At 47.8% G+C, this 21,517-nt stretch overlaps 5 protein-coding genes across 5 annotated transcripts; 4 read left to right on the forward strand and 1 right to left on the reverse strand.

Annotated features, from left to right (window-relative positions):
• Positions 1–9,651: 9,651 nt before the first annotated feature.
• J7337_000804 (uncharacterized protein) lies at positions 9,652–10,834 on the forward strand (the record flags this gene model as incomplete). Its single annotated transcript, XM_044818551.1, has 3 exons — positions 9,652–9,736; positions 9,882–10,438; positions 10,499–10,834. The coding sequence occupies 3 exons, from the start codon at positions 9,652–9,654 to the stop codon at positions 10,832–10,834; spliced, it is 978 nt and encodes a 325-aa protein (XP_044686253.1).
• Positions 10,835–14,911: 4,077 nt separating this feature from the next.
• On the forward strand, positions 14,912–16,460 carry J7337_000805 (uncharacterized protein; the record flags this gene model as incomplete). The annotated part of the gene is made up of 2 exons (XM_044818552.1): positions 14,912–15,111; positions 15,170–16,460. The coding sequence occupies 2 exons, from the start codon at positions 14,912–14,914 to the stop codon at positions 16,458–16,460; spliced, it is 1,491 nt and encodes a 496-aa protein (XP_044686254.1).
• Positions 16,461–16,984: 524 nt separating this feature from the next.
• Positions 16,985–17,809, forward strand: J7337_000806 (uncharacterized protein; the record flags this gene model as incomplete). The annotated part of the gene is made up of 3 exons (XM_044818553.1): positions 16,985–17,012; positions 17,082–17,142; positions 17,200–17,809. 3 exons carry the CDS (start codon positions 16,985–16,987, stop codon positions 17,807–17,809), a joined length of 699 nt encoding a protein of 232 aa, XP_044686255.1.
• Positions 17,810–19,317: 1,508 nt separating this feature from the next.
• Positions 19,318–20,250, reverse strand: J7337_000807 (uncharacterized protein; the record flags this gene model as incomplete). Its single annotated transcript, XM_044818554.1, has 6 exons — positions 19,318–19,448; positions 19,500–19,581; positions 19,635–19,940; positions 19,992–20,063; positions 20,143–20,151; positions 20,227–20,250. The coding sequence occupies 6 exons, from the start codon at positions 20,248–20,250 to the stop codon at positions 19,318–19,320; spliced, it is 624 nt and encodes a 207-aa protein (XP_044686256.1).
• Positions 20,251–20,587: 337 nt separating this feature from the next.
• Positions 20,588–21,225, forward strand: RPL11 (60S ribosomal protein L11; the record flags this gene model as incomplete). The annotated part of the gene is made up of 3 exons (XM_044818555.1): positions 20,588–20,732; positions 20,791–20,873; positions 20,932–21,225. The coding sequence occupies 3 exons, from the start codon at positions 20,588–20,590 to the stop codon at positions 21,223–21,225; spliced, it is 522 nt and encodes a 173-aa protein (XP_044686257.1).
• Between the last annotated feature and the right edge of the window lie 292 nt (positions 21,226–21,517).

The following is a 21,517-nucleotide window of genomic DNA, read 5'->3' on the forward strand; positions in this document are numbered from 1 at the left end:
TTCAGACTGGAATTGAAGCTGAATGGCGCTAGATGCTCGAGACTGGTTCGGGTGTGACTGTATCAAACAGTGACGAAGGGAGAATTGCAGGAAGTAGGATAGTTCATGACCACAAGGGCGGATGCAATCAGTTGGATTCCCGACGCAGACCTGCGTGCTCTTCGAGACGTTGGTTCGATGTGGATTGATGATCGAAGAACAATTGTATTCTCGTTCATGTGTTCCGAAGCGCCAGGCACAGAATGGGTTAGTTCTGTCGAGTTTGATGTTGTACTATCCTGTCCTCGTCCTCGTCCTTGTTTCTCTGCGCTGTAATGCGAATTGCAACAATGTAGAGCCCTGACCTTTGCAACAATGAAACAGTGTGATTCTGTTCTTGTAACAAGCGATCTGAATGTTGATGTTGAGCTGTAAATGATAAATAATGTGCTTTTGTGTGAGGCGTGAGAGCAAATGCAATTCGGTATGACGTGAGAAAGGTTGCACAGCAGGTATAACGGAGTGAGCGAAGAGAGGGAAGGAACCTGAGGCTGTGTTTGTGTTGCACGAGGCAAGAACCACCAAGGACGACCCGTAGCTCTGCTACCACGACTGCCGATGATGCAAATAGGCAGTAAAAAATGAGGTGAACGAATAAGGTCAGGTATGCTGTAATTTTAGCAATTTAAAACAACAGGAACTACCCTTCTTTCTACCATCATCCATCAAAGGCAACAGCTCTGGGCTTGAGGGAGACTTTAAGCATCACTCAGTAAGGAATGACCAGCTCCAACGGGAGGACGTTGGAGGGTAAAACGTTTGTGGCTGCTGCGGGAGCAGGGATAGGGATACCAATGCCCTTGTCAGCCCCACTTGAAGCAGTTGAGCACACCCATAGCTGACGCCGCTCCCCTGCAATCCCTCCAGATCCTCCCTAGCGAACTCCCTTCAACTTCAGCACCCCCAGTACCCTTACAAACTTGGGCTAGTCCTATTCTGAACTCCTCAATAACGCCTAGATACATCCATTGAGAGTTACTTGTGGTTTCTTTTTCTTTAAAGATGAGAAACGAGCATCCGCGCAGCAGAGACATTTGCGAGAGACATGCTTGTCTGAGTGCCCGCAGGACAGCCACACTCTCTACCCAGTTTCGGAGATGTCCTTACGATGTTTTGCTTTCTCGCGAGAAGAGAGGAAATTCAAGTTCGAGTGTAGGCAAACAATGACGATACTCGAAGATAATGTTATGTTGTTTCCTACCCCTGTCTTCTATATCTGACCCAAGGCTGTTTCTCATCCCTGCCTTTCTGCGACTCGATCGCCTTGACACGGCAATTGACTTGGTTCATCTAGGTACCAACCTTTCCATCCACGACGGATCATGCGCTCTGCCATTGATGTCACCGCACATCTAGGTTAGAGTGCTGATCCATTAGGTGGCCCAGGTTTATCACGCTCTGATGATGTTAGGATATGCTACGGGAAAGCGATACCACTGCCGGTGTGAACTAACAAGGGCCATTACTTTAGTCACTGCAAGGAGCGCGGCTATTGATCTCTCCCCGAGAGACCAGACCGCGGCTTGTTTTCCCCCACGATACAGCACAGGACCCTGGGTCAACGGTAGACAGCTTGCTTTTTTCCCCTGTCGAGGTGAACCAAGCCCTTTTAGCGTTGTCGTCGCTACGGAGTACTCACATGCAATTCTGACAAAAATCCAGCTAGCTAGGTAATATGGCAGCATTCCGGTCTCGCAGGCAAAATATCTACTTCTAGTCATATGCAAATCTCCACTGTCATATTTTGTCTCTCAAATGGAATTATTCGCATTTGCCGCTTTTGTTGATACAGAAGCAGCTGAAAAGATAGTGGCCTGCCAAGCTGAATTTCTCTGTGGGAAGCTCCAAGACGTGAAGGTTATCAACAATAACAGATCACTTCTGTCAAGGGGAAACTCAGTTCAGACACGTGCTATGTTGAGTTACTTCTTATCGTATTGAAGGCCAAGAACTCTGTTGTCGAGGTGGAGGTTCCAACTAAGGCCCCTCGCTGAAGCCCTTTGCATCCCGAACAATGCCGTTAGAACTGCGGCGCTGCCAGCGAGGGACTTTCGGTGCTGATGATGGTTCCCCGAAAGGCCATTGGCTGGGGTAAATATCATGATTAAGGAACTATCGGAAATTCCTTGCATAGCCCTGTATATACGGAGTACCATGACCCATCATCACTCCGCAAGGAGCCGTGATTTTTCAGTCGTGCGTGGATTAAAAAAAAAAAAGTACGGCGCAAAATTTCCTCACGCTCTGCATTAGGGCTGTCACTGAATTCTCGGGTGATGCCATAATAACTCTTATAGCACTCTTTCAAATTGATGATTCGAAACTGATTTTGTCCTTGGGGTCAGTTGCAGCCTCATGTATGGGCTTACTGCTTTGTCCCAGTTACACATAGCCATAAGTGCTATTTACTTTTTCGTCTATTGTCCTACGAGTTTACCGAGGCCAAGACTTACGCACAGGCACACGTACGGTCCGTGTCTCAGAGGAGCATCAGGATCTGGTGGGAAGCCAGGGTTAGAGCTAGGGTAGACGCTTTAGCATATCATGAGCTCCGCTTCCTACCAGTATGTAAACCTTTTTCTTCTTCTTGATAGTACTGGGCAGGCAAAATATTTGACTTACAGCCGTACGATATTTTCACCCATGAGAACAACTAGATGAGCTTTCGACAAGCCATTGACGGAGAAGCAGAGCTTCTCATCATTTGGTCCTTTATAAGGGCTCCTGGTTGCAACCCAATGCTCAAGTTTGCTCGAAACAGAAGGCTGATGTGAAGGTAGGAAACAGTTTCTGCATACAAAGAGCCAAATACTACCTTCCCAGCAATGATTGCGGATCATCCGTCACTTGCACATTCTAATGGGGTCAAGTTCAACTTCAAAAACGATGGCGAGCCCTTGTCTCTTTGTTCACAGGGACCCTAGAAAGGTGGAGTCCACATTGCTTCTTTTGTCTGTCTCATCTCTGCTCATTGGCCCTTTGTGGTGGCGGAGTGCATGGGACTTCCCCGCTTGTCATGGCTGTTAGGCCATGCACCTTATCCTCAAGTAAGACTGCTCGTTCCTAGCTTCTTGTATCCTTGTCAACAGTTGCTGTATCAGACAAAGAAGCTTGCAGCTGTCGACGTAATGAGTTGTGGCAGATATCCCGAGTCAAATGCGTGAAAATCACATGATACTAAGCTTGGTCAGTATACCCAAGCAGGTATGTGCGTATGAGGCTCATGGCTGTCTGGCTAATCAGAGGCTATGTATCGTTATAGAAAGGAAGAAGCTCACCATGACTCCCCTGGCCACGGGAACAGCGATTACGCAAATTTCCTGGCAGGCCCTCGACCTTTTGTGAAAGAACTCCGTATACTCCGTATTCTTTTTACGTCTGTTATGACAGATCTCCCATCAGATCTCACTTCCTCTGCCTGGGTTGGTGTCTCTGCTAGGCTTTTCCAGGACTCGTATCCGTCAATCAAAAGACCTCAATGACCGGGCCCGAGTCGTGCTTACCCCGCTGATGACATCTGGTCTTGTCAACAAGACTACCCCTTGCTTTTTGGGTCATACAAGCCTGAGTCGCTCACAAATACAAGCGACAAGTAACGAGCCAGCTTCTCAAGAAAGATGCATAGTGTCTCACTCAACCTTTTTAGGTTTCACAGAAGTCAGTGGTAGAGTGGCTAGCTGGCTCGGCCATGGGAGGCAAAAAGGGAACTTTGTGCACAGCATCCAACCTATTTATCCACGCTCCCTTCATAATCCCTTGTGCTAGCCCTTACCTCAGATCATACGTCTGAACTTTAATATCATGAGAGTCGGTTTTCATATGTTCTGTTGTTCCCTTGTTGATGGTACTGGATTTCTGTCCTACTCAACCTATTCGTCAGCTGTGTTCAGCTTGTCAGGCCTCTTGAAGGCTTGCCACTGTCTGTTGCAAGACCTAGAAGCCACAGGCCCAGGCGCACGATAGACAAACAAAATTATGAACGTACTGGGTCGAAACCCTTTCAGTGTGTTGTTTGAGAGGCCTGGTTGGGTAATACTTTCCTTCCTACGTTCTTGATTAGGTATGCAATTGACCAGACTGAAATAACCTCGATAGCATGCACAAAACATGCCTAATGACGGACTAAGGTATTCACCATATTGGTGCTTTTTGGTCCTCATATGCCGGAACAGCTGGAGCAGCAATCTGAAATCCAAGACATTCCATAATTGCATAGATGAGAACTCATTGGGTAGGGTAGTAAAACTTGACTTGGCTGAATATCTCACTTCACATTGTCATGTAACAGGTCTGGTGGAATCACTTCATCAGCGACCCAGGGCAACTGCGGGAGTGTCACTTAACTGCGAATCATCTTTGTGTGACCTTTGCTTGTGTGGCTTCACTTTGCCAGTTCCTAAATTATTCCTTGGATCGGTCCAGCTGGCCTTCCAATCGACTGGTCAGGACATGCCTGTCAAAAGCAGAGCTAAGGGCTGGATTTGGTAAGGGCTGCTTTTTTTGCAGAGCAGTAACAGACCCGACAGAAAGGAAATGCTAGATTAACGGGAGCCCAGAATCGATCGCTACATCAATGTAACCCAGTTCCGGCAGCTGCAGCTGCACATGTACCTATACGGAGTTATATCAGACAGGTAATCTTACAGTCCCAGATTGTAGGGGCGAGATGCAGATTTAGCGAGGCTGGCTCGAAATCATGCGAGAGAGTCCTTGCTACTCCGTAGAGCAAGAGTAAATCCAGACTCCTCCAGTCTAGCTCCGATACGCGACTCACCCGAGTCTCAGCAAGTCCCTCTTGTCCTCCTGTATACGTGCGAAGAAAATCCTTCACCTTCCTCCCTTGCTTCATGCATGCTTCCAGAAAGGTGAAGGGCAAGAATAAATAGTGACCGAGCTCCATCTTTCTCCCTCACGTCAAGCCCCGATAATCTCCACTCGGCGAGCCCCAATAATAGTACCAATCCGTTCCACCGTTAACCACGCGGATCTAGTCCGGCCACGCGAGACGGGAGTGGCAACGGCACGAAAAACTCAACAAAAGCACAGAAAAACATGCGTGTACGCTACTGTAAGAGCATCGTCTCTCGACCAACAGTTTCTTGAGAGCATGCAATGCCTCGCATATGCATACATGATGCATCCTCGTTGTCTCTCGTTGTTGTCGCAAGAACTGTGACGGCCTAGACACTCTAATATCGCAGTATCATCGCTGCCGCAGGAACCCGGAGCGCCACAGCTTGAGACATTGTAAGATTTGTTGTTGACTGTCAAGTTTGACGTCGGGTTCACGGCTGTCTTGGCTCTGCAAGAACTTCATTTACTTTTGTTCCTTGTTTTACTGCTCCTGCAGGCTGACACTTTTTCTGGTTCTTCTACTGGGTGGGACTAGGAACTTCACATTGGTCCCATCCATTCCTTGTGCGCTGGACGGTCTTTTTCTCACTGGTTCTTAATTCGGACAGCCCGTTTTACTGACTCATAAACGCAACAGAGATCGCTATGAAAGTCATGGGACTGCCTTTTCTTAAAGAGGCTCGTATATATGGTGTCGGGAGCATTATACATGTTTGGATGAGGAGGATCACCAGTTTCTATTCAGGTTGACTGAACTTTCCGAAAATCGCCCACATAATTCCCCATCCTTTGACATATATGATTGTAGCAAGCCCATGGTATTAATAGATTTCAACCACACAGACATTAACACCTTCACTCAGCAAATACAACCACAAGCCACCGAATAGCGAGTCCTTGGTATCTAACAAGGCAGACAACTTAGCTTTATATAAGTCAAGTATGAACTACAATTATCTTACTACTATTAGAATCTATTCTGAATATTGTATCATGCAATAGTCAAGAGACTGGCATACTATCCATGACGTTAGGGAATGCAACAGTGCAATAATCGCTCGCAACTAGGGTGTCCAGCCATCAGTAGACAGAGAAGTTGGCCATAATAACTAGCAAAACTCAAGTAAAGCAGTCAAATATAAAGTCTGGATGAGTCAATATCTGGTGATGGCCGCCGGAAAGAAGGGTATCATGTTTGAGATAACTGGGCGAAGCCATAACTGGGCGATCTCTAACATGTATCTCATCTAGGGACCTTATATGATTGGTAACGGCGACAACAGCAAAACTACAAGCCAGCTAAGCATAACCTTGAATAATATCAATGTAAAGACACATGTCAAAGCAACAGGTCACAGAGCTTGACACCAGGGGTCAAAGCTACGACTGGTTTGGCTGCGACAACGTGTAGCGCATAAATCGATCAATCTACTTGACCACGAAGCGACACCGGTAACTTTTATGACGATACATTCTCCCTTCGAAGCTCTCTTCAGCATACCAATTACTTGGCCAAATTTAACATAAAGCGATGCAGGTGACTTTTTCGATGCCTCTGTAAGCCAGCAAGAAGGCTTACAGTGCCGTATCACAGTTTTCTGGGGATGGCAGTGGCAATTTCCTTTCAATTCTGGTAGAAAAGGCGTCCGTGTATAATCTAAAAAGAGAGTTGCAACTGTTTACTTGCGATAACGTATCTGTAGTTCATCAAGCAGGAAGACACCATGCTTAGAATGACTGACTGAGAGATAAAAGCGGCTACAAACTTAAGGGGCCAGTGCGGGCATTTTACTAATCTAATACAAATTATTTATAGCTTAGAATATCATCTGCAGAACTTAATGTCTATGAAGTTAGTATGTGCCATATATCGTAGTCGATATTGTTTATATCTACTGATGATAATTCCGAACCCAGCCTCATGCGCTTCGAGGGATAACCGCCTTCACTCTGTTTTGATAAGAAAGTTTGAACAGTAGCCCAGATTTCCTCAAAGCTCCTTGATTGTATATCAAAGGCAGTCCACGATCGTTGGTATTGTTCACGTAGAAGGGATAGCAGGAGCAAATGACTAGCCCTAGATACCTTAGCATCTATTCAATTCACGAACAATGGGAGATCACACAATGAAATCATAAGCCCAACCACTCATGACGATATGATTTATGCAGCATCCAACAGGTGTCGTATTTGACAGAATGCTGTGTTTCCCTTCAGCAATCGTTCATTTCCAATGAAACCAGCCAGTATGCTAATATCTCAGAAAGCATTAGGGCCACCAAGTTAGTATACCTGCTCAGTTCAATTTGATACGCTACAGCAATTCAGATACCTGGATAATAGCCTATATCATGGACGTCTAGCGAGTGACATGTAGAATTCCCCAGTATACTATATTCCCTTTTCCCCTGTTATAAATACATATTATACATGTAGTTATACAAGCTAAGTTACGTGCGTATAGTTTCTTTATCAGTTAATGAACGAGAAAATTATGAGAACTATAGGCATAATACGAATGATAAGTAATTGTCGTTATTTCTAACAGTGCAGCGCAGTGATTCAGAGGCCTTCTGGATGCTTCTTATATATAAAAGACAACATATTTCCAACCCTTTCCTTCTTTTTAAACTCCAATTTAATCTTCTCTACTGTTCAGGCATATCAGTGGAAGGCGGAATCCCAATTCCTCATGGCTGAGCATCAAGAAGAGGATTGGGCGTTCAGCTGCTCTGGGCTTGCCCTCAACACAGGCAAACCTGGACGAGCAAAGTCGCTCGTCTTCAAAGTTCGACATGGGGCCAATAATTCAAAAGTAACCATTGGTTCCTTCAGTACGTTGGATACTGAGGTATGTCAGGCTGGTTTCGGCAATGGAGAATTGACTTTGGCATGAGAACCACAAGCATGGAAGAGTCATCCATCGCTGACATGAATGCCATTTTCAGATCGACAATAATAGAAAATATCTCGCCCTCGTCGTAGGGGAATGTTTCAAAAAGGACGACAACGAGATTCTCGATGAACACTACCTGAAAAAAATACTCCGTGTGCGACTGTGTTCAAACTGTTGACAGAGAAATCCACGCACATATCGACACCAGAGAGTCTAGATATATTGTGAGATTAGCCAAATATGAAAACAAGAGGGTCGGATACTTCACTCTCCAAAACAAGCTAAACGGCCTCTGCTAGCTGAAACCTCTCTTCTTTACGAGTCGCCATCCAAGAAGTGTATGTTTTACTCTAAATTCGTGGTCGGCGAACTACAATCCACCCGGAAGATTCAACGTGCTCATATCCGTAATATGATTACTGGGCTGCTGAAGGGGAATCGCCGAAGATCTGGAGAAATCGGATTCCCTGGAATCTTCGGGGCTGTCTGAGACTGGCGCTTCGGCCTCTCACCGAATATCAGCAACAGAAAATTCAACGGCAACAACAGCTTCAGATGATGGTATTCAACTTCTCCAGAACCTTGACGGAGTCTTGAGGGCTGAAGAAGCTGCGCTAAGCACGTCGAACTTGGAAAGTCGAGTCGAACCAGAGTTTGAAGAAAGCATCAGGAGGATTCGACAGCTGGGAGAAGGCGGTATGACATGGCGGCTGCAACAGACTTTTTCCATGAATTATGTAAGGGTAATTACCCTTCGCATCTTTTCATTGATTTTCCCTCGTTAACTAAAAGTAGATCTTCTGGCCTAAGATGATGACCCCATTGATGAACATATTGTCACACCGAAAGCAATAACTCAGCTTGATACTGGCATCTACAACGGGCCCTGTCTATGGTAATTTCTCCTGCCCTGCCTGCCTCGTCAACCAGCGTCGACACTTTCCTCCGTACACTCACCTTGCTTTTATGTGGCAAAGTGTCAACTTCGACCTTCAATGATGATCCTATCTTGCTTGCAGATGCCATTCTGCACTGCTATCTAATTTCAGACGCAATCGTTGGCAGCCCGTTCCTGGAAACCCCAGCCAATGGTTCTGGTTAAGGTGTATATCTATCCATGTGTGAGGAGACAAGGGTGACTGTTTACGAGCATAGGAATGGCAGACTGGGAATATGCATCAGGGGGCTTGCTGCGTTCGTATTTTGGCGTTCAAACATTTGGGAAAGGGGACTGCTTTAATTTGAACGCCCAAAGAGAGATACAAGCTAGTCTCTAATATGATATATCTCCTTTACTAAGGTAGTAGGTAGGTCGGTAGGTGTATAGAACATTTGCTCATTTTTAATATATCGAGACCTGAGGGAAGACCATAGTCTACCTACATTACTACGGGCAGTTAAATAATGATGTCTATCGGCTAACCACAGTTATCTAGGGTAAGGTATCTGAGCAGGTGGCTGGTAATTATTTTGCACTAATCACTCACCTGATCAACTTTGGGCTACAGAGGCAACACTCGGAATATCCCAGTGATGAAAATGTAATACAAGGCACCTACCTTAAACTGCTCATGAATTCGGCGGACCGTTCGACTGGCCATTTTTGGTCCTTGGTGGAAGGTCAAAATGCTTTCTTGTTCCGAGGCCAGGGTAATGAAAAGACGGCAAGATCTGTACGCATGGTTTCTTTAGGCGCCGCTACCTTTCCCGCCATTGGTTAGGTGACGCCAGCCCCGATATAGTAATGACCCCTCCAGCTCGCTTTCTATTGGAGCCCTGGGGCTCAGCGTTTCGGTTCCTGGCTGATTGTCTCTACCACACCGTCATACCTCGTCAACCTAAACCATCACAAGCCATCCATCATGTCGCAGAACACAGTCGTCACTATAGACTCGAAGCGTCACTTCGACTCTGTGCTCAAGTCGTCACGCATAGTCATCGCTGACTGTAAGTAATCTCCCATCAGAATCGACGATCTTTGCGGGTAGTTCTAGAGATACCCCGCCATCCCAGTCAACTTATCCTGCGATGCGACGTATCATTCCCTTGTCACAAATGATGATGTTAAAGGCTAACGAGTGATTCTTTCAAGTCTACGCTGACTGGTCTGACACTTCCAACCAGATCGCTCCTATCTACGAAAGATTCGCCAGAGACGTCGCGCAGCCGAATCTCATCACGTTGGTCAAGGTTAACAGCGACAATCAACCAGAGCTTTCGCAAGAGTACAAAATTACAAACCCGCCGACCTTCATTGTTTTTGCAGATGGAAAGCAGGTCGATCAGGTCCAGGGTACCGATCCTCAGAAACTCAAGGATACGCTCATGAAGATACCCGCCTTGGCCACTTCGCTCAATGAGAAGACCGCCAGAGAAAACGCTGGCTCGGCCAGCGGTGGTCCCAGCTGGAAGGGTATGGAAGCTCCACGAGGCTACAACGACATCACCGACCAAATAGAAATCCGTGATCTGGAGGTTCTCAACGCTGATGAGAGCGCCGGGACTGTTCGCGTTCTCTTCGATGGTTCCAAGCCAAGCGGCCTCGGTAACGGCAAGGGAACCTCCAAGGACTACGTGCAGAGCGGTGCAGATGACCAGCTGCTTTTGTACATCCCTTTCCAGTCCATTGTCAAACTCCACACTCTCCAGGTCAGTTTATTGGTTCTTCAAGTTGCACCAAATCCGACACTGACTAACCGCGTATAACAGCTCACTTCCCTCCCTCCCAAGGACGACGAAGACGTGATGAGGCCCGGCAACATTCACCTGTATATCAACCGCACTCATAACCTCGACTTCAACGAAGCCGACGATACCGAACCAACACAGGCTATCGAGATTTCTCCTGAGGATTGGAACGAGGAGGGAACAGTGAGCCTGAGCTTGCGATATGTGAAATTCCAGAAGACATCGAGTCTTGTGATCTACGTTCAGCAGGGTGAGGGTGATGGAGAGACTGTTCGTCTCGACAGAGTAAGACTCATTGGAGAAGCTGGAGCAAAGCGAGAAATGGGCAAGCTTCAGAAGGTAGGAGAGGACGAGTAAGGTTTCTTTACCAAGAGACCTGTGGTTCGCAATGGAATAGTGGCGAATTTGTATTGTGCCTTAGCATGCATTAAAACATGATCTCGACAGGGAGCAGGTAATAGGAGTTTTGGAGCAAAAGGCGAACAAAACCGCCCAGTCAGATAGACACAGTTGTAACTCCGCAGTTGGCCAGAGCTGTTGATTCTGTTCTCTCCAACTTTCATGATCGAACGGATTGCCGACGCAAGCATTACACATACATGTCACGAGAAAGAAAGTTTGATGTCCTGCCTCCCAACCACGACTAAGATGTGTGAAAACACCAAAACCAGACGATGGTAGGGCGGGCCTGCAATTATGATTAATCTGGGGCATAACTGACGCTGCGATTACATCCACGGAAACAAGGATTCGAGCAACACGGGTATAAAAATTTCATGTTATGCCAGCCGCACGAAGAAGAAAAGAAGAAAGGGAAAGCCCTGCTTTGACGACACGTTCGAGATTTTAAGTCGCTGATTCTGAGTATGGTCCGTGCGTGTCTTACTCGGCTAAAAGTCGTTCCGACCTCCGGGTGGACCAGCCGTGGGGTAACAGAGCGTAGTGCACAGGGTGATCATGATGTGTGCCATATCAACATATTGATGTGTAATCATGGTACATCCTCTTGATCCTGTATGATTCGGATTGTGGTGTGGACGTGGACTTTATGGATGATACGCATATTTGCCCCTAAACGAGGTTGGGCTTTTTGTTGTCATGGTTAATAATATCAACCACTGTGCACACGATGAAGATAACCAGCCACCAAGTCCCCATCATGTCATGATAAGAATCCGTTCGGCATTATACCAATGACCGGAAATCCGTGGGAATAAACATCATGGGATTCGTCGCCATGATTGCTTCCTGTATTGTCCGTCATGATCAACTGATTCGCGCGCGGACACGGGATGGAACCCCACGATTCGGGCAAAAACGACACTTAAAAGCTTCGTGATCTGTCACTGCGTTTTAGGGTATGCCACATATCAACCAGGCCGGAAGATTCGAGCCACATGGAGCTCGTGGAAAAGCGCCGCCATAGATAATGGGGTCATAAATTGCGACATTCGCTTCAACTCTACTCTAGCATTTTGAGAACGCTCGTTACCCGCACGCCTATAACTCACATGAAAGCAATTTCTCGAAGCCTGTGGGGTTTAAAGCGAAGAAACTGCCTGTACTGTCCTACAGTGGAGAATATAATCCGCGATGGGCTTTGTTGCTTTCAACAATTTACCGAGATTCGGTCCATGGTCTGGGCATACGCCCTCCCAGAGCCTCGAGTATACGAGATTCTTGACACGCCATTTTCAACGCTCAGGACCCCGGCCTTTGCAGGACTCGTCTTCTCTAGCAGCTCGCATGATGCCCCCCCTGTACTGGCCGCCGTATGCAGAGAGTCCCGTGCCTTCGTGCTTCATCGCTACCGGCCACTAACACTCTCCGACACAATCAAGTACATCGACCCAAGCCGAGATATAATTCTGCTTCAGCCCTACCTCTTGATCAAAAGGTTATTGAGGACTCTGCATTGTCTCGCAGAGGTGGATTTCATGAGGAGAGACCTGAGCCAAGTGGCATTTGGGATATCATATGGATTCAGCACTGGTATCTACCACCCCATACTAAGCGGCAAAGTATCGAAAAACAACATGAAAACGCTCGTGAAAAAGCTCGCAAGGTTCTCCAAATTGGGGAAAGTCCTATTTGTTGTTCATGAGGAATTCAACTGTGTCATCTCAAAACCCCACAGAGCGGAGTCGCAACTTGAGCTTCTATCCAACAGCTTCGTGAAGCCCAAGAAGATGACCTGTCAAGGACCACTTGGCATTTTCGTCGGAACGAGATACAATATTATCCTCTTCACTTTGAAGAAGAGGTGGAAGAGGACGAGCCGGACACAGAGGATGACGACGTGGAGCTGAACCGCAAGCCGACGAACGAGGATTGGCGACGATTCAAACGACGATTCCTGAAGGCTGTATATTCAACACTGATGAGAGAGCTGCAAGAGAAGTCAAGACGCACCTTCCTTTCCTGATCGAAGGCGCAAGTATCCTATGGAGATATGAAGCATCATAAACGGAATTTCCCGACGCCACAGGATCATCACTAGGATCTTACGACTCAAGCGTTGGAGTTGCGCCCGTTGTAACGACGTTAAATGCCGATCATTTGCGCTATTTGAGTCTGGATTCAAGGGAGCAGTCGTTGTGTTAACACTACCTGGACTCCTGGAGCACTGCCATCTTGGTTGCTTCGATTTGTGTGTGTGTGCGTGTATGCGGAACAACACATCGACTTATGGCGGCAGATACCCGCACCTACAGACACCTTCTCGGTCAGGCTCTGTAGTGATGTAAGGCGTCCCTAACCTCTTGTGGTCTCAGTACGTGCGACCTGCATTGGCGTCGAGGCTGCCATGAGTTAACGAGCCTCTGGCAAGTTCCGAGCGAAAAGCTTGGTATTCGGTAGTGGTTGTTGGTGGCGCCCGGCATACGGGTGCACAGACTAGCGGTTCTGAGTGTATGGCGTTTTCGAGAAGGGACTGTCCCTATTGTGGAAGTTTTGAGAGGACATACAAAACAAGTTGGTCTTGTTACCCCTCGGTAGATGCTCTCCCACATCCTGATCGGGACTTGGCAGTAGATATGATTGGTCAAGCTACGAATACACTATACTTTTTGCATGGATTGCTTTATGATTTGCCAATAAGAGTTAAGGCGCAAGGCGCTGCTGGGGCCATAGTATAGTTTCCACGTATGAAACATGCTGCCATTTACTCTACAAAATGAAACAATTCTGCTCACACTTCTGAGGCATTCAATGCCTAGTGAACATTCAGAGAATTCTGGTTGAAATTCGACCCCCGATCATTTCGAGAAGAGGACCCTTAGAGAACAAGGTCAAACTTCAATGGTCAGCGAAGCTAGTTGGCATTGGCTTTCGGTAAGGTCGCCCTGGGACTCACCCCTGTTGAAGCGCTTGACTTCAATTGGATTAAATTTACGGTGTGCTCGGACTTATCGATATCTATCATCGAAGAAGTGGATTTAAGCTCCTCAAAACGTGCAGTAGGCGCTTCAGTTGACCACTCAAACGATGACGTCTCTTAGCCAACTTCACTAGGCTCATCTCCAAGATGCAGGTTCTTTGCAGTGCATAGACGAATAACCACGGCAAACACACGTCTCCAGAACTCGATTCGCCTAATACGCCACTATCAAATGGGAACGAGCTTGTTTTGACACCAAACGTGCAGGGAGAGAATTTGGTGTCAATTAATGACTAGCTATCTTCCGTACAGTCAGACTAGTGTATGCAGAATGACCGTGGTATCGTCTACAGTGGATTGAGCACGGGTGCATTGGCAGCAATAGCCAATATCACGGCGGCCCGACAGCGTTCGGGGCGTATACTAATGAGGTCATCATCATTGTCATCCGCGCAACAATAGCCGCAAAACTTGTAGTGTTACAATTACCTGGGCAGGCTCTGTGGGCCTCTGCGTGTCAGGAAAAATACATACATGTTACATATTCTCCTCAAAAGGAAAAGGAGGCTGGGCGGATTTAACATGATCGCTGGTGAGGTCGTCAACTTTGACACCATTTCTGTAGCTCGCACCAGGAACAAGCAGAAAATCCACTGTATTCCAGACCAAAAACACGTAAAATAGACTCCCGGCCATGGCCGGAACCAGCCTAGGCCATGCCCAATATGCAGGGAACTAAGCCATCCAATCAGATTGAACCGGCGCCGAACCCTTCTTAATGGGTTCATATGCCGGGCATCGAAGACTAAAGACCACGGAGTAGGCGCATTTGACAAGTTGAGTTCCCGTTCGCCATGCACAGTCAACGGTCCGGCATGCCGTTGCCGATACATTACCGTGAGGCTCTATGCGGAGGTTGTTGTGCTTTCTATTACCACCACCATTGTCGATACTACCGTCACTGTTGCCGTGCAAGCTGAGCAACTCCCACTGGGCTTGCTGACCCCCCCTGGTTCTCCTCTGTTATATCATATCCCCCTTAATGATAGGATACCATGTCGTCTCTTCTGCCAGTCTTGGCCCCCCGGCTACCGGGCTGTCCGCCGGCGGTAGATGATAGGACTTACACGAAGGAGCACACAGAGGAGGAGTGGGAGAGTATGCGCAACGTCATCAGGAAGCTATATATTCAGGAAAATCGAAAGCTGAACGAGACTATGGCAATTCTCCAGGCCAGATATGGTTTCGCAGCAACGTGAGTGGGATAAACGCATGGTACCAGCAAGGCCCAAAAACTGATTTGTCTTTCAAAGGGAGCAGATGTTCAAGAAGCGTTTAAAGAAATGGGGCTTAAGAAAACGTACATATCGGAAAGGTCAACCTGGCTCTGCAGCTTCCACTCCTCCGGATACTACTGAATGTTCTGGGACGAGCACATTTGACGAACAGAGCTCATCTTCATCCTCGGCCTCTCCAGAGGAACACCAAGATGATCCAACTACGTCTATGGCTCTGATACAGCCATCAAACACCGGTCCCTACTCTGATTTGGAACAGGTTCTCGGCGGCGTCTTCAACTGGAGTCAATCCAAACTAGAAATATTTCCTGTCATGTCAGATCCTATGTCAGAATACTTGGCAACCCCAAACTCCCCCCCTATCCGAGACAGTCGTACAATGTACCGCATCTTCGAGCTTGTTTTCGACCTTTGGTTCCACGGGAAGGGTGACCTTGCTGGTATGGCTGCACGTCGAGGGTTTTACGTGCTCGAATTTGTGTTGAGCGATGATCACCCCGACCTTATCTGGCATGTGCTAGATACAATCTACGATATGGTGGACCGAGGGCATCTTCGGCTTTTGGCCCTCTTCTTGGATCATGCTACAATACTCGCGAAACGACAGCTGCCTTCTCAACACCCGCTCCTCCTTATCCTCCAACAACTTCGTAACTGCGATTATCAAACAGATGAGGGAAGGAAATACTTGTGCCATTTGTTGCGCCAAGCCTGGCTACGGAACGTTAATCTCTTGGGCCAACACATCGAGACATCGGATGCCCATCGACTCTGGCTTTACGAACAACTAATTTGGGATGGGAGAACACGCCTCCGTAGGGAAAGCGAACTTGGCAAGCGGCAAGATGCGATGTATCAGGCCCTAGAAAGGATGGCTGAGGCACAGAGTCAGACTTCATCTGCGATCGATGCGGATCAGTTACGAGTCGAAGCATTACGGCTTGAGTTCACACAGATGGATGTTGGTGACAAGAAGAAGGCTGAGGAACTGGCCATCAATTTACTTGATCTTACCAGAACCGAACAGGGACCCAGATCCAACGATCGATTTCACGCATACGCATGCAAGATGTTAGCTCGAGTACAGGAGTCGAGGCAGGAATGGGACATGGCCGAACAGAACCTACGGCATGCTATTTCGAAAAGAGTGGTAGCACACGGCGCGAACAACAACCTACGAGTCATCCGTGATATGTGGGTGCTGGCAGCGCATTATCAGAAAGCTGGTCGACAAGCAGACGCCAACGAGATCACAGCTGATGCGTTATCGAGAGCACAAAGATACTTGGAGCAGGACGTCGAATAATTATCGTCATCAATGTACCCTTCAGGAGTTATGTATAAAATGGGGTGGTTCGGAACAAAGCTATTAGGTTTTGGGCGTCATGGCAGAAGATACAGGGGGTGTTGAGGGTTGGCATATGATTCATTCATGAGTGATTTCTACGGCAGACGCTCACCGAGTCAAGTTTCTGGTTTGTCACGAAAGGAAAGCATAGCGATCATTAGGAGTATGTGATATCTTCCTTTGAGAAGACATTGGTTGGAGTTCTAGTTTGAGATACCCAACGCCCCATGAAGCTAATTGAAGTTGAAGAAGTTGATTTAATTGGACCTCCACATTGACACAGGCACCGCCACAATGACGTTGACACTTCCGCCCTGGGATAGTCGTCGATGGCCTTGATTCAACAACACTCGTATCACATATCAACCTACCACCTGCGCTTTGGCATATTCTCAGAAGAAAAGCTGTAGAACTTTCGCTGCTTAGAATCGACTTCAATTTTCTTGTCTTTTGTAAAGACCTTTGTATTACATGAACTCATCATGACTGCTGGAGTCCCCCCGAACTACTGTAAGTTGCCATCATGACCGCACTACATGTGAATGCGCCAGAGTGAAAACTGACTAGAAATTTCTGTAGATGCCATTCTCGAGGTTTCTGATACTGCGACCACTCAGCAAATCCGAGATGCGTACAAGCGGTACGTCGCTTTTGCTTTGTAGTCTCGACTTGCGACACAACTAACCCCGGTAATCAGCGCCGCCCTAAAGACGCACCCTGACCGCGTCTCTAATGACTCCCCAGAGCGAGCCGAACGGACACGGAAGTTCCAGCTCGTCAACGACGCCTATTACACACTCTCTGACCCTGTGCGCCGTCGCGAGTATGATGCTCAGCGCAAACTCTTCAACACTAGCACCCCTTCAGATCCCTTCGAGGACATTCCCGAGACTGAAACTGAGGGTGGCGCCGCGCCGCGACAGAGCCCTTATTCCTGGGCATGGAACTTCTTTACCAATCAGGGCCAGGCCCCGGCTCAGGATCGCGAGCAAACCGAAGATGCGCAGTTTAGTGATGTGTTCGAGGAGATGATGCGCGACGAGGGCATGGCCGAGGGCAGGGATAACCACCCCACGGGCAAGTTCTGGAGTATGGTGGGTGGTGTCAGCGGTGGCGCTCTAGGGTTCATCGTAGCCAATGTGCCAGGTCTTGTCGCAGGAGCCGTTGCGGGGAACAGACTAGGAGCTGTCCGAGATGCGAAGGGTAAGAGTGTCTACGCTGTCTTTCAGGAGCTTCCCCAGAACGACAAGTCGAGGCTGCTCAGCCAGTTGGCGGCCAAGGTCTTTAGTCATGCCGTTGGTATTTAAGTCGAGAACTTGGAATGAATCAAGGCTGGGTTTATTGGGCGCTCTCGGAGTTGGGCCAGGGTCGGCAAGCACACGATTATAATCAGTTGACGGGAGTTGGTCCCTAAGTAGTTTCTCAGGAATACACGTATAGCAATGATATCGAAGATTCACTGCGCGAACCCATATCATCCCAGAGAGACTCATATCATATCGCGCAAATAGTAGATCTTATCGGGTTTCGGACTTGAACGAACACGAACTCTCATATCTTATCATGTGGTTTATACTGTCGAGGATTTGCTTTCATGGACGGTAACTCGGCCCAGATACAGGTCAATGACAACCAAAAGATGATGGATAATCAGGTTGGATCATATTTTCAGCCGTTTGATCCCTTTTCATGACGTACAGTTTTGTTTTATTAGGAGAATCAACCCCTTTTGCCCAGTTCTCTGTCTGCCTCTGGGCTAATGATGGATCCTGAGAGCATCGAAGTTTGAAGTGCCAGTACGTAAAGCGCTTTTCTGACTGACCCGATGCCATGTGCTGTTGCTATTCAGAGGCCGCAAACCAGGCTAGTAAGACAAAAAGACAAATTACTCAGAAAACAGTGACCAAATTGCTATTTTCCTGGTTTCATTTGCGGAAGTAGTGCTAGAATATGGATGAGATTCGGAAAATACCATTTTTATCTTCAGACAGCGAACTAACTCCAAGGGTCAGGAGAGCATTAAGAAGTTCAGACACTTAGACCTTGTTAGCAACTTGATGTTCATGTTGCCATGGTCATTCAGACTTCCTGTATGGAAAATTTAGCACCTAATGGACCATTGACTATGAGTTCTCTTTGGCGGGGTTTAGATCAACAAGATATACCAATAGATTCTTCATCGAAGTCTTTGCTATTGGTTTCTAATACCAACGGCTCTGGCTTACACATGGCATTGTCCGCAATGAGATATGGCTGTCTTTCAGACGAAGCGGTGCTCAGTCGAATGACAGTTTATAATCCTACCATCCTTGCGAAATTCTGGACTTCATTACAACCTTCATAGCATTCAGACCAGCACAGTTGAGTAGTTCATAGTTGTTTTGAGCACATAACGGACTAGGCTTGGGTAAACAAGTGACAGGGACACAAAACAGACCGGCAAATGCATCCCTCTCATGCTTGTTCATAATTTATTGACACGAAATGTACTGTGGTGATTTGACAACACGAACCCATAGTCTTGGAGCGGCCTATTATCCTATAAAACAACAAATCACTTCTAGCCCAATACACCATCATGCGCCTCAAGTGCTCCGTATAACGTCTTGGCAAGCTTGTTAACATTGATGGAGGACGGTAAAGTGCCATGAAGAAATTCACATACATTTTTGTGCCAAGCTCATAATCCCCACATGTATTCCAACGTGACGTCTTGGTTCGACGAGCAGATAAGACATTCTCAGTCTTAGTTACGATATCGATGCCTCCTCACAGGCCATTAAGATTTGCCCGAAGTAACCAGTGCCTACATAACCTATCTTCGGGGAGGAGGCTGGAATCCAGGCGGTGGGGGACCACCAGGGTTGAACCCGGGAGGAGGGAATTGAGCGCCTCCAGGGAAACCAGCCGGAGGAGGAAAGTTTCCAGGAAAGCCAGGAGGCGGGGCTTGGAGACTGTTAGAGACTCTTCGAGGATATCGGTACTGTTTGAACTTACCACCACGGCCGGGAAATCCAGGAGCACCAGGGAAACCAGGGAAACCAGGCGGGGGAGCACCACCAACACCAGCGGCAGGACCCTTATAAGTGTTAGCAGTTAATCAGGCAACTTTAGGTGGAAAGAAACACATACGGCGAGGGAGGGAGGTGCAGCTCCTCGTCCAGCAGGACGAGCAACCCCTGGGCCAGCGGCCAAGGCAGAAGGAATTCCACCAGGAGCACTCTTGCCTAGTCGTGCACTAGGATCGGCGGGAGGAGGCGATTCTACGGACAGGGAGATAATATGAGCGCCTCGAACGATCGTGAGGCCAAGCGTTCGCTTCTCCTCTGACTCGATGGTCTGGGTAGCTGAACCGCTTGCGCCAGGGGCAGATGGCTTGTTTTGCTTGCGCTTTACGCGTCGAAACTCTTCCGTATCCGCAAGTACGAGGTTCATGTGCTAAATCCTAGTCAGCCTTGATCTCAACAATAATGGCTAAAGATGTTGTACCTTGTCGAAGGCAAGCATCTGACCGGTCATTGCCCTTCCATCGTTAAGAGTAACCCGCATCCGCCAGTTGATCTGTTCCGTTCTAGTCAGCTTGATTGAACCGTCGCAAAGACGTAGCATTCGAATCGCATGCGTGTCGGGGTATACGTACGTAACCGGCCTGAGAAAGAGAACCTGTTAGCATATCAAGATCAAGCACGCTGAAAACGCGTAAGAGAAGGGGGGTAGAACACACCATCTTTCCTTGTTTGTTCGACATGTTGGCGGTTTATTGAGAGCGTGCTGGGGCAGTTTCTCTGTGTTTCAAAAATTGATGTTAGATCGCGGTGTATTTGCGCGCGATCGTAACAACCTTCAATGCCTGGAGCTCTGAAGGTGAGTTATGAGGTCCAAAATCTGCGGAGCCTGATGCGGAAGGCTGAAAGGTACACCGACAAAGTACCGCTTTCGCACTAGACCACTTCTGACTAGTGTCTGCCCCACTTGGGGCACCAACTAGCTTAACCCTTACGAGCTTCACAAAAACTGAAAAATTATTCTTGCAACCTTCGCGATCTTCGACAACTCCATCACCAGGTCGACTAATAACAGCAGCCATGGCTTCCGAGAAGGCAAACAACCCCATGCGGGAGCTGAAGATTCAGAAGCTCGTTCTGAACATCTCCGTCGGAGAGTCTGGTGACAGACTTACCCGTGCCGCCAAGGTGCTGGAGCAGCTTTCTGGTCAGACCCCCGTCTACAGTAAGTTAGCCAAATTTGAACATGGCGATGCAATTCCATCTGACTGAAATTTTCAAAGGCAAGGCTCGCTACACCGTCCGAACCTTCGGTATCCGACGTAACGAAAAGATTGCTGTCCACGTCACCGTCCGAGGCCCTAAGGTAAATTCACACATGAAGATTGGAAATGCCAAAGTGCAGAGATGCTAACATCCAAAAGGCCGAGGAGATTCTTGAGCGTGGTCTCAAGGTCAAGGAGTACGAGCTCCGCAAGCGCAACTTCTCCGAGACTGGCAACTTTGGCTTCGGTATCAGCGAGCACATCGATCTTGGTATCAAGTACGACCCCTCCATCGGTATCTACGGCATGGATTTTTACTGCTGTATGACCCGACCTGGTGAGCGCGTTACCCGCCGCCGCCGAACCAAGTCCCGTATCGGTGCCAGCCACCGCATCAAGCGCGAGGAGACCGTCAAGTGGTTCAAGTCTCGCTTCGATGGCATTGTCCGATAAACGGTTGAAAAAAAATGGTTGTTTGAATTTACGGATGGTCACGGCGAATATTAAGGGGAAAACTCACATGGGACATGTATTTTCTGTTGCCTTTGCTGCATCAGCTTGACTTGAAATTTTCAGTCGAGCCACGGCCTGAGAGACCGACCGGCGCTCTGCCGGCTTTCCGATATTCACTATGAATGTGACATTGCCATCAATCGTCAGATCACTGGTACTTTGTCTGCTTGGCCTCTCGTCTGTTTACGTCTACGCGAGACGTTATAAACATGTCCTTCGGGGACTTTGGTGC

The sequence above is a fragment of the Fusarium musae genome, chromosome 1 (genome assembly GCF_019915245.1).
Source record: "Fusarium musae strain F31 chromosome 1, whole genome shotgun sequence".
NCBI classification, from domain to species: Eukaryota; Fungi; Ascomycota; class Sordariomycetes; order Hypocreales; family Nectriaceae; genus Fusarium; species Fusarium musae.